A 13,157-nucleotide genomic window follows, 5' to 3' on the forward strand; every position below is an offset into this window, starting at 1 on the left:
TGCCCTTAACCCTTCCATGTCCAATTGCTGACAAACAGGTCTCATGAGACCTCAGGATTGCATTTGGCCATTTGCAGCAACACGGATGGACCTAGGGATTATCATACTAAGTGAAGTAAGTCAGAAAGAGAAAGACAAATACCATATGATGTCACTTCTATGAAACAGAAACAGATCCACAGACATAAAGAGCAGACTTGTGGATACCAAGGGAGAGGAGGGTAGGAAAGGAAAAGACTGGGAGTTTGGGATTAACAGATGCAAACTAGTATATATAGAATAGTGAAACAACAAGGTCCTACTGTACAGCACAGGGAACTATATTCAATACCCCGTGATAAACCATAATGGAAAATACTATGAAAAAGAATATATATGTGTAGAACTGAGTCACTCTGCTGTACAGCAGAAATTAACACATCATTGGAAATCAACTACGTATCAATACAATTTTTTTAAAAAAATGACTTTATAAAAAATTTTGAAAAAAGCATTAAAAGCAAAGTCAAAAGAAAAACTGCAGACTGGGCAAAAATATTTTCAACATACATCACAAACAAGAGCTCATCTCGCTGGTAAATAAACCACTTTTAACCATCAGGAAGAAAAAGACCAAAGTCCCAATAGAAAAATGGGATAAAGAGACTGCTCATAGAAAAAGAAAGGAACATGACCATGATACACACATAAAGAATCTCAATTTCACTGTAGTAAAAGAGATGCAAATTAAAACAACGTGAGATGACATTTTCTTACCTATGGAGACAGTAAAAATCCAAAAGTTGACAATACACTCTTGTTAAAATTGGAGAGAAACAAACACTTTCATACATTCCCGATAAGAATATAAAATGGTACAGTCCTACGGAGGAATATTTGATACAAATATGATAAAGTTATATACGCTTTTTTTTTTGGCCACGCTGCACAGCTTACAGGATCTCAGTTCCCCCACTAGGGATCGAACTCGTACCCCTGGCAGTGAAAGCGTGGAGTCCTAACCACTGGACTGCTACAGAATTCCCTATATATGCATTAAAAAAAATTATATTTGGCTAGAGATATGATCAAGTGGCCATGTCCAATGACACTGTTCTTTGTGATGGGCAACCTTGAGGGGCAGAGCAGAGATTCAGAATGTCTGCAGGAAATGTTACGTGTGGCTGGGAGCTTACCTGGGATGCTGCTGGTTGGCCGATGATGACCCAGCCTGGGCACTGCTGGTCTTGATGGGATACGGAAGCGTTGGATGCCCATTGATCCAGGAACCCCTGGGGCGTGTAGACACCACAGTCTTTGATGCTAGTTTTTTGTTCAAACTCCTCACATACCCCATCACCATCATGGAAATAGCACCGGCTGGGTTCATCTACAGGAGATAGACATAGAAGGGAGAGACCAGATCAATGTTTGTTCTTTGGCCTCATCTGTCATCAGCAGCTATGGAATCAGATCAGCAGCGCCACCAGCATGGCCAAGCCCATCACTGAGAGTCACAGGTGAATATTATTCAGTCTTTAAAAAGAAGGAGATCTTGCCATATGTGACAACATCAATGAACCTGGAGGACATTACATGAAGGACAAATACTGTATGATTCCACTTATATGATGTATGTAAAACAAACTCATAGAAGGAGACAGTAGAATGGTGGTTGCCAGGGGCTGGCAGGAGGGGGTTGAGATTTCAGAGTTACTGTTCAATGGGTATAAAGTTTTAGTTATGCAAGATGAATAAGTTTTAGAGATCTGCTGTACACCATTGTGATTATAGGTAACAAAACCGTATGTACACTTAAAGATTTGTTAAGAAGGTAGACCTTGTATTATGTGATTTTTACTACACACACACAAACAAAAGTTGACAAACATTTCCACCTTCATTACCCCAAGTAAGCCCCACAGCAAGCTTGTGAGAAAGATGTTATTATTTAAATTATTATTTTAGTCTTCCAGATTAGGAAACCGAGATCCCACATATCTTTAATAACTTGCCCAAGGTCATTCAGTGCGTTCATGCCAGACCCTAGTTTCAAACTCAGGCTTTCCACTGTCCAAGTTCTGGGTATGTTATCTGCCACCACAGAACTTCATGGTCTCAAACTGAGGTTTATTTAACTCTAAAGAGGATTACAGTTTGACATAAAGAGTGCACTGATACGTGAGAGACTCTGGCTTCAGTCCCAGGTCTGTAACTAAATTGCTCTGTTCCTTTAGACACATCTCTTTCCCTCTCTGGGCTCAATCATCATTGAAGGGGACGAAGCTACTGAGACTCCAGGAGCCCTTCCTGTCTAATGTGCTAGGCTTCTAGGGCCTTGTTGGATATAGTAGGTGTTTCAGTTAAAGGCCAAGTGAGTTCTCAAGCTCCCACGTAATTCAAATCCCAGCAAGGAGTTCTGCTTGGGACAATATAAAGCTGCAGCTGGCTGCAATGATGCTCACTTAGCTGCAAGAACAAAGATCAGAGAAGCACAGAATTAACTGGATGCCTTCTAAGTAAGTAGGACATACACAGTACACGTTTCTTGGTGTTGCAATATAGAACCACACACAAGGAGAAATCTGGAGGTAGCCGTCCAAAAGAGATCACTCTGCCCAACTTTTAATAACTTGAATGTCAGGTGTTCTGTGATACTTCCCCAACTCTGCTAGGAAAAGCTAAGTGCCCCCTCCTATGTGGGTTCCTATTTTACAAGGATCCCCATCTTTACACTTATCCCACTGTGTGGCCATCATGTTTACATACAGCAGCTCCTTCAAAAGGCAGTGAGCACCTCAAAATCTAGTCCCTATCCAGTGTTTTGGAGTGACCTTATAATTTATCGTCCAAATAATGCACTTTGAGAGTGAGAGAGAAAGCTAGTAAAAACTGTCCAGGCGATACGCACATATCCTGAGAAAATCTAAATACCGCAGAACATATGGTCACCCTGAGGATACTGCTTGATCTAGGCCATCCTTCCCCTACTTACTACAAAATGATGGCGTGAAGCCCCATTTCTAACCAGGGTTTGGCTTCTGCCCCTTATATTAGCTATGTAACTCTGCACAATTAGCGTCACTGGCTTCCCATCTGTAATACGGAAATCACTGTCCCAGCCAGGACAACCTCTCAAGATAGCCATACAACTTTCATAAGAAATGGACAGGAATGAGCTTTATTCTAAAATAACGGTCAAGGGACTTCCCTGTCGGTCCAGTGGTTAAGACTCTGCCTTCCCATGCAGGGGGTGTGGGTTCGATCCCCGGTCGGGGAGCTAAGATCTCACATGCCTCGCGGCCAAACAACCAAAACTTAAAACAGAAGCAATATTGTAACAAATTCAATAGAGACTTTAAAAATGGTCCACATCGGGCTTCCCTGGTGGCGCAGTGGTTGAGAGTCCGCCTGCCGATGCAGGGGACGCGGGTTCGTGCCCCGGTCCGGGAAGATCCCACATGCCGCGGAGCGGCTGGGCCCGTGAGCCATGGCCGCTGAGCCTGCGCGTCCGGAGCCTGTGCTCTGCAACGGGAGAGGCCACAACAGTGAGAGGCCCGCATACCGTAAAAAAAAAAAAAAAAAAAATGGTCCACAAAAAAAAAAAAAAAAAAAAAAAAAAAAACCCTTTAAAAAAATAAAATTAAATAATGGTCAAGAGAAAAAATACTCTTCTCCTAAGGGTTCAATTTATTCCTAAGTGGCTGAATTGAATCAGCGTATAAAATCAGTACTCACTTGAAACCCTTTCAAGCAGCATTCCCCCAAATAGAAAGAGCCCGGGTCAAGTAGAAATAAGACTTGGATTTCTGTGATGCTGACTATCTGGAAAAAGGAATCATTGAATTCAGGGGCAGCAGAATGTCGAGCCCCTTCCAAGCTCCAAAATCCCTTGTTTATTTCTGCAAACAGTTTACATAGTGAAATACTATCAAAAGAGCCAGAATAAATCAGTCCATTATAATTCAATTATTTAAGGATGAGTCTGAGCCAGCTGAGGACTCCAGTGACCAGTAGCATGCCCGGCAGTTCAAGCATGGAAAGAATACAGGCTCAGCACTTCTCAGTAGCTCCAACCTCTTGGTGAATGGAGCCAACTTACATATAATAAAACTCAGGCCCAATCCAAGAGTGATGAGCCATCAATCCAGACTTTACTCTCTAGAAACCCAAGAAAGGGAACTGCATAGGGCATAGGTTTTGGCATCAGACAAAACTAGGTTCAAATCCGAATTCGGCCATATACAAGCAGCACAGGGCTTACATAACCTAACCTCTCTGAACTTCATTTCCCTCATTAAAAAAAAAAAAAAACGGAGATAATATTTATCCAGCATTGTTGCAGTGGTTTCGTGAGATGATGTGTACAATCCCAGCCCCTTCACCTATTTTATCAAACGGAAAACTAAGAGCCATAGGAGGTAAGGCATCTGCTTCCAGACAACAGAGAGAGTTGGTGGTAGGGCTAGAAGTAGGATCCTGGACTTTTGATATCTAGCAGAGAGGTCTTCCCCCTGCACACCGTATCTACAGAATAATGAAGGCACACCCTGTTGAGGATAAGGTCACGGGGTTGCCGGACTCCTGGGACCACCTTTCTTTTCCTCGAATATGAAGACAAATAGGGTAAGATTATCATAAGATCACCCATGATCTGCTCTCTAAGATAAGTGGATTCATGCCCTCATCAAAGAGACCTCAGAGTGGCAGGGACTGGGGCTAGAGTTGAGTTCTTGTGAAGGTTAATTTCTTCCTGATTATGCTGAAGACCTCAATCTATCTGTCTGCTTAGAGCCAGTGGACCCTGGAGGTTCTGGAGGAGAGACAGAGGTAGACATAGGTAGGTAAATATGTACTTAGATAGGCAGTTATATGTAGCATGTAGTTGATATATAGATAGATAGGCAGAGGGAGGGTTAAAAGAGGGATAGGAAATTGGGGGAAATGGGAGAGAGAGGGAGGGAGGAAGAGAGGAAGGGTGAGGGAGTGGGAGAGAGAGAACTGTTTTCTCCCCCAAGATTCTGCTGACAAAGCTGCTGCGAGTCCCTTTTTTTTGAATAACATCCCTGCACTCTGCTATTCAGTTTCTCTTGCTACTAGAGTCCCAGGGGCCCTTGAGCTGCATCTGCCAGCCTTCATCTGGGGAATTCTCTCTCCCACTCTACTCCCATGCCCCCAGGACTGAAGAAAGGAGGGTGGGGAATGGAATACAAATGTGTGGCCAGGAAAAACAAAGGCAGCAACAACAAAACAATAAAACAAAACCAGCCTTCCTGTTTTCATTACACCATTTTATTTGGTGCTTCTTGAATACTTTATGCTGGGAGCTGAGCAGGTTTCAGGGAAAAGAGCTTGAAGTCAATACCAACGTCCGCTGAGCATCCTGCCCCCTGCCTTCTCAGGTAGTAGCTAGGTGGCACTGGTAATAATACATCCCACAGGGAGGGGTACTGTGGAAACGAATACTTGTTGAATGAATGAATGAGGAAAATCCAGCACCCTCGATGCACATACTCTCGTCCAAATATAGTTTAGGCTCTGTACCCTTTGAAACGTTTCTTTAGACTGGGTCTCGGGGTGAAGGGAAAGGAACTGGGACACCAGTGGTGACTAGCTTACAGTGGAATTCCACTGGGCAGTCCAATTTCTCCATCTTACCCCACCTCCCCCTGATACGGGGGTACTCCTCATTTCAGATTTGCTCTCTTTCACGTAGTGAGACACTTAGAAATCTGCTCTAACCAGCTAGGAGACTTGATGTTGGTGGGGAGACACTGCCAGGTCTGTCTTCCCTGGTTGAGCTTTCAGTTGCCAGAGATGAGCTCAGCTCCAAGAGCCCAAGGCAGATGGACACTCTGTAACCGGACAGACACAGCTGATGGCGATTCTCAATGACTTAATTTTCAATTTCCATCTGTCTGGAGCATCAGGATGAACTGCCAGGCCTCTGCACTCCTGAAGCATGTCTGAAGGACACTATCTGAGATAAGCAGGAATTGTCACCCCTGTTTGAAAGCTTGGAAAGCCAAGTCTCAGGGAGATGAAACAAGTTTACTTTTAAGTATAAGCAAAGGTTGGCATTTGACCTATTGTTAAGAGTTCTCATCCTTGAAGTCAGAAGCCTTGGATTCAAGCTCCTTATCTGTCCCTGATTACTGGATAAGCATGGCCATGTTATGTCATCTCCCTGTGCCTCAGTTTCCCCATCTGTAAAATGAAAACAAGATTACCTTTTAGACTGCCTCAACAAAGTGCTGGGTGTGTTCAAACAGCATAATAGACTTAGAGATGGAAAGTGACACGAGTCTTAAAGGAACGGGACTTATTCTTAACCATGATGATACTGCGGCGAGGTAGGGGGTGGAGGAGAAGTCTTCTTAATTAGAAATGTCTACTTTTGTTTACCCAGCCCTAGATCCTAAGGAATCTTCAAGAATAGAAATGATTGAAGAGAGTGCATGGGCTATTTTCAATATAAACAGCAAGGAACCAAGTCAACCAAAAAAAAGGGGGCCAGCGGGGAGCAACAACCTGAGGAAAAAGAAAATAACTTACAGCGGAACTATTTCAACCTAACTAGGGGACGCTGATTAACTTGCCTTGATTAGAAACTTTGGTAATTTGTGATACCACTGGAACCCTGAGGATCCCACAGAACTTATAGACTAATGGTAAATGCAGGGAAAGCATTTAATATATAACAGGTGATCAATAAATGGTCTATGACGATGATGATTCTGGAGCTGAACGTGATTATTTCATGTTATGTATGGGGAAACTGAGGTTCGCAAAGTTGAAGTAATTTTCCGAAGGCTTTAGAAGAAAATTTGCCAGAACGTTGGTTCTTAAGCCCATAATACGATCCTTTTCTACTGCACCGTGCCACCTTACCAGATCGGGTTTCCAGTATATAATTCTGGAACAAAATGGTTTGTTATCTTTAACCAAGTTTCAATACTACTTTTGGGAATCTCTGATTTCACTTTTCACGACAGCCCCTGGTATGGGCTAAGTATAACAAGTCTGAGAAGCTAATGGGGTTACTAAGTCAAGAGCCCACTGAGACAAGAATAAGGCTACCTGCAGGTGGAGAGATGAGAGTTATGAGTAATAGGAGATGGATTTGGTTTAGGACTCAAGGAGGATACAAAGAATTTGAACACGCACTTGTTTTAGTGGCCTGCCTTCCAAAGGATGGGTAGATTTACCTATCTTTCTAAACTTCTTGTTTATGAAGATGGGTCAGCTTTTGAGAAGTTAGCATCTGTTTCTATTTCCAGCTAAGAGAACAGGATTGGCATTAGGATATTCTCTTTTAGTCCAACGATTGCTATTTTTTCTATTTTTTAAACACCAGAAAAAATAGTATTTTTTAAGTTCAGTTGTTTGTTTAGGATGGGTCCAACCACAACAAACTTCATGCCACATAACAACTCATCCAAACAACAACAAAAAGAGACCAAAAAATGTACAATCGCTGTGTCCAAATAATAGCTTCTTGGAACAGGGGAAACTGGGTGGAGTGCTTAAGCCCTGAAGGCTTACAAAGGGGAAGCTTGAGGCAGGGTGGCGGCTGTACTGGTAAATGTTTCCTCTGGAACAGAATATCTGGATTTTATATTGCCTATCTTTTAAAGGCTTCAAGGCAAACCCACATTGCTGACCTCACTTAGTTCTATTCAAACCAAGGTTTGTTCTTAACCTTCACCACCAGATCAGCCTGTCCAGAGTACAAAAGACAGGGTGGTGAAGGGCTTCTAAAGAACCATGAATCTGCTAACAAGCTTCAGATGTCGAGTAGGTCTGCTGAATCTGAGGAGTTTAAGTGGGCTTCTGGTTCCGTCAAGGGCTGGCCACATACCAAAGCGGGCCAGAAATTCCTTCCTGTGTTTCGGTGGGACAACCAGGCGCCATCTAGCAAACCCAAAGCACTAGGAAAAGAAGAGTGAATCTGGACGTAGTCTCAAATGATCACTCCAGCTCCACGCCCACAGAAAGCACGCTCAGGACAGCCTCCCCTCTGTCCACTCGCCCCCTACAACACTCTCATAATTGGCTTTGGGTCTTCCCCACTTCAACACCTTCTCATAAAGCAGCCTATGAGTGATTAACCTAAATCTGACCATGTCTGAAATTCTTAATTGACTCCTGCAAAATTTGAGCTTCCCCATCTAGCACTCAAGTCCTTTTGTAATCCAGCTCCAACTTCCCTGTCTATTCTCATTTCCAACCACACCTCCGCTCTAAAAGCACAGAGTTCCTTCCCAGAACTCACGCCTCAGAGCTCTCCACTCCCCTTATTTCCTTAGGCTGAAAGGCTAGTAGTCCTTGCCTTCGCGTCTTCCATCAAGATTTAACTCTAGCATCTTCAGCCCCATGAAGCCTGACCTGTCACTCTTCTGCATCACTACTTGTCTAGCACAAGCCATTTCCCTTTATTCCCTGAGCCACGATTCTCTTTTGCCAAACCAGCAAAGCAGGATATTGCCTATGTAAAATTTGTTAATTAAAAAAGTGAGCAATGTACATTTTACAAATTAAAAAAATGAAAGCCTCCCTTCAGTTCACATATCCTTACCATTCTGTCTTCTACCTCACATTTCCCTTTCCATGATTCACAGTGAAATTTACTGAGGGTTATCTAAACTTGCATTTCCCACTTTCTCTCCGGCAATTCACTCTTCAGTTCACTCCCATCTAGCTTCTGAACTCACCACCCCACAGAAATCAATCTTGTCAAGGTCACCATTGACCTCAGCATTGCTAAAACTAACTATGACGTCCAACAGTCCTGAAACATGTGAAGAAATCGCCCATTCCTTTCCTCTTGAAGTACTCCCCTCCTGGGATTCCCACACCACCATGCCATCCTAATCCCTTCTGGCTCTCAGCTCTTCCCACACAGACTCATTTGCTGCCTTCTGCTTCCCTCTGCTAAACGCTGCCACCTTTCAGGGTGAGGTCTTGGGCCCTCTTTTCCTTATCTATCTACAGTCTCTCTCTCATCCAGTCCCAGTGTTTAAATAAAAATGTTAGAGTATGGATGTGCCGATGACTCAAACATCTCTATAGGTATGACCTCTTCTCTGAGTCCCAGCTGCCTGCAATGCCATCTCTACTTAAATATCTATTTAAAGTCATCACAAAATCAACATGTCTGAAATGTAAAATAGATAGCTAGTGGGAAGCAGCAGCATAGCACAGGGAGATCAGCTCGGTGCTCTGTGACCACTTAGAGGGGTGGGATAGGGAGGGTGGGAGGGAGACGCAAGAGGGAAGAGATACGGGAACATATGTGTATGTATAACTGATTCACTTTGTTATAAAGCAGAAACTAACACACTATTGTAAAGCAATTATACTCCAGTAAAGATGTAAAATTAAAAAAAAAAGAATTCTATCACCCAGTAATAAACTTACATGAAACCTCTTTCAAAAAGAAAAAAAAAAAAAATCAACATGTCTAAAATAAAAGTAATGGTTTCTTCCCACAGTCCTTTCTTCCCCATCTTAGTAAATGATAACATTGCCTGACAATGGCCAGACTAAAACCTTCTGAGTCATCTCTATTTTTTTCAGTTCATCCTCCAATACCACATAAAGTCCATGAGCCCATCCTGTAGACTCTTCTATCTCAGGATATTCCAAAAAGATCCACTTTTGCTCCATCACTACCACCCTAATCCAAGCCACCATCACTATGGCAATGCTTATTTCACCAGAGTCTCTTCTATGTCTGCTCCCAACCCTCCCTCCTCCAGAGCACAGCTAGAGTGCTCTTTTAACAACATAAACTACATCAGGCCACTCTCCAACCTAAAACTCCTCGCATGGAACAAAATCCAAAGACTGTATCACAGCCAAGTCCCCACTTTATCTGACCATCTCCTACTATTATCCTTCTTGCTCACTGCCTTCCATTCATTTACTCATCCGTCCATCCATCCATTCAACAAGTATCTATTCCTTAAATAAGCCAAACTTGTTATTGTTCCAGAAATCTCGAACTTGATATTTACTTTACCTGAAACACTTTTTCTCCCCTGGCTTTTTTTCACAATCTCTTCTTTTCTGCACTTAGGGTTTAGCTCAAACATTACTTCCTCAAATAACAAACCCTGCCTACCTACAGTAAGCTCACATCTTACTCTTCCATCCCCATTAGAAAGTAGCACGCAATCTTATTTTATTTCTTCACAGTATTATTCACTATCTAAAAGTAAATTGTATTTATTATTGTCCTCCTCCTTCTAGATGACATAAGTTTCATGGAAGCTTATCTCAAAACGTTCCCCTTTCTTTAGGATCAAGAAAACTGCCTCTCCATATTATGTAATTGATATTGAATAATAAATGAATAAGGGACTTCCCTGGCGGTCCAGTGGTTAAGACTCCGCACTTCCACTACAGGGGGCGTGGGTTCGATCCCCGGGCAGGGAACTAAGATCCCTCATGCAGCACAATGTGGTCAAAAAAAAAAAAAAAAAAAGAATAAATGAACATATGAATGAATGAATGAGTGACTGTGGATTGTCCAAGCTCTTGGATTGTAAGATATGTCTGGGCTGGCCCCAATCACACTTCTATTTGCACCCCTAATTCTTAAGACAATGCCAGTCTCATAGCCAAAGTTCTTTCGAGTTTCAGAACCTCTGTTATTGATTGTATTGAAGAAGTCTCAAACCTGATTTGAATCTGTTTCAGTAGATTGTACTGTAGAAAGGTTTTAATGAAAATATTAATTATAATATCATATTATAAATCCTAGCACATACTGAGGAGGAAAATCCAATTCTATGTAAAGCACTTCATGTTATTTTTCTCCCATAAGACATCTCACCATCTGTCCTACATATTGTTTTATTTTCTTTCTTGACTGAATCTGCAAAGAAATGGAATATCTGGAGAGAAAAGGTGGTAGACACTAGCCTGAAATTTAATAAAGATATTTGATGGCCTTATGAATTGAAACCTGAAGATACATTTACATCACCTTGAATTTAGTATAGTTTTTTGAATGGCCTAAAAGATTGTAAGCAAAGATAGTGATCCTAATAAATGACAATACATCCAATGTGCAGAATGTTCAAAGCCCTGAATGATTTTCAGCTGGGTCTATTTTGGTTGCCAGCGCGATCTCATAATATGAAAGAGGGGTAAAATTCAGTACCGCAGTGAATGACACCGTGGCCATGAAACAGGCATTTTAGCATGGACAGGAGGAAGGGTGATACCTAGGACCCAAAGGCCTTTAAAAGTATGAGCAGGAAGTAACAAAATGAGATTTGTTTTGCATGATATAGGCTAATAATAAATGCAGAAGAATAATCTGAAACATTCATATGCAGGAAGTCGACAAAAAATGGTTAAAAGAAAAAGGTGATAAAAGATAGCAAACTACAAATGGAGTATCAGTGGTTTTAATGTGATCTCATCAGTCCACACCAAACAGAGAGAGAGAGAGAAAGGAAGGGAAGAAGGAAGGAAGGAAGGAAGGAAGGGAGGGAGGGAGGGAGGGAGGGAGGAAGAATGGGACACTTCCTCAAGATCAGCAGCCTGGTCGAGAGAACTGGAGTCTAAAATAAATGTCCACTAATATACCCATAGCTTTGACCAAGTCATTTCCCTCTCTGGGCTACAGTTTCCCCTTGAGTAAAAAAGAAAGTTAAATCAAACTGTTTTATGATTCCCTTCAATTGATTCATTCTAAAATGTATTTGCGGGCTTCCCTGATGGCGCAGTGGCTAAGAATCCACCTGCCAACGCAGGGGACATGGGTTCGAGTCCTGATCCGGGAAGATCCCATATACCTCGGAGCAACTAAACCTGTGTGCTGCAACTACTGAGCCTGCGCTCTAGAGCCCGCGAGCCACAACTGCTGAGCCCACGTGCCACAACTCCTGAAGCCCGCGCACCTAGTGCCCGAGCTCTGCAACAAGAGAAGCCACTGCAACGAGAAGCCCGTGCACCACAACGAAGAGTAGCCCCCACTCGCCGCAACTAGAGAAAGCCCGCGCGCAGCAACGAAGATGCAACGCAGACAAAACTAAATAAATAAAATAAATAAATTAAAAAAACAATAAAATGTATTTGCTTCTTGATTTTTGTACCTTTCCTTTAATCATTAAATCCTTTTTTAAGTCTGAAGATGGGGAAATGGGTTCAGCCAAATTAAAACAGAGAAGGGAACAGAAGAACTCTCCGAAGAATGTAGAAGAGGACATGATAAAAAGCAGATGGAACAAGGGACCGGAAATCAACGTCTGAAGCTCAGCTTTGTCACCAGATTATGTTTGGTGCTGGGCAACATACATCATCACTGTGGGGCATTCTTTTTGTCTATTAAAAGAAAATGACAATAGCACTTTCCTACCCATTAGAGAAAGTGGTTGTAATGACCAGATAAAAGAGTGTTGTGGAAAACACTCACGCGTGTTGTTGTTCTACATTTTATGATCACAGGTACAATCTAGAACTCATCTCTCAAATCATCACATGGGCTTTCCAATTCACTGAGTCAGTCTCAGCTCGGTCATCACCTGCCTGATGAGGTCTTCTCTAACCATGCTAACTTCACTCCAGTCTCTCTCTACTCTACTAGTCTATTTTATTTTCTACATAGCATTATATTGCTTCTTCAAAGTCTCCTTGATCATTGCATTCTCTCTAAAGCAAAATGGCAGCTCCTAGAGAGCAGAAACAAGCTGTTTTGCCCACTACTGCATTCCAATCCCAGAACATAGAAGACAGTCAGGAAATACTTGCTGAATGAATGAATGAATAAAGGTTTAGCACTGCAAAGGTCTTTAGAGGGGCTTCCCTGGTGGCGCAGTGGTTGAGAGTCCGCCTGCCGATGCAGGGGACGCGGGTTCGTGCCCCGGTCCGGGAGGATCCCGCATGCCGCGGAGCGGCTGGGCCCGTGAGCCATGGCCGCTGAGCCTGCGCGTCCGGAGCCTGTGCTCCGCGGCGGGGGAGGCCACAGCGGTGAGAGGCCCGCGTACCGCAAAAAAAAAAAAAAACAGTCTTTAGAAATTATCTAGTCTACATGCTTCCTTTTGCAAATACAGCAAGTGAAAGTTTCAGAGTTTCAGAAAGGTTAAGTAACTCGCTGGATGCTGCACAGTTCATTGTTATGGGCCAAGGGTTGGATTGGCTAATTAAGGCTCATTCTATAAATA

At 42.7% G+C, this 13,157-nt stretch overlaps 1 protein-coding gene across 1 annotated transcript in view; it reads right to left on the reverse strand.

Annotated features, from left to right (window-relative positions):
• Positions 1-13,157, reverse strand: part of PAPPA (pappalysin 1) — a 257,383-nt gene that overhangs the window by 110,782 nt on the left and 133,444 nt on the right. Inside the window, exon 10 of the mRNA XM_032634984.1 lies at positions 1,176-1,369. Within this exon, the coding sequence (XP_032490875.1) occupies positions 1,176-1,369 (194 nt within the window). The remainder of the gene's footprint in view (positions 1-1,175; positions 1,370-13,157) is intronic.

This window comes from Phocoena sinus, chromosome 6, assembly GCF_008692025.1.
Source record: "Phocoena sinus isolate mPhoSin1 chromosome 6, mPhoSin1.pri, whole genome shotgun sequence".
NCBI lineage: Eukaryota > Metazoa > Chordata > Mammalia > Artiodactyla > Phocoenidae > Phocoena > Phocoena sinus.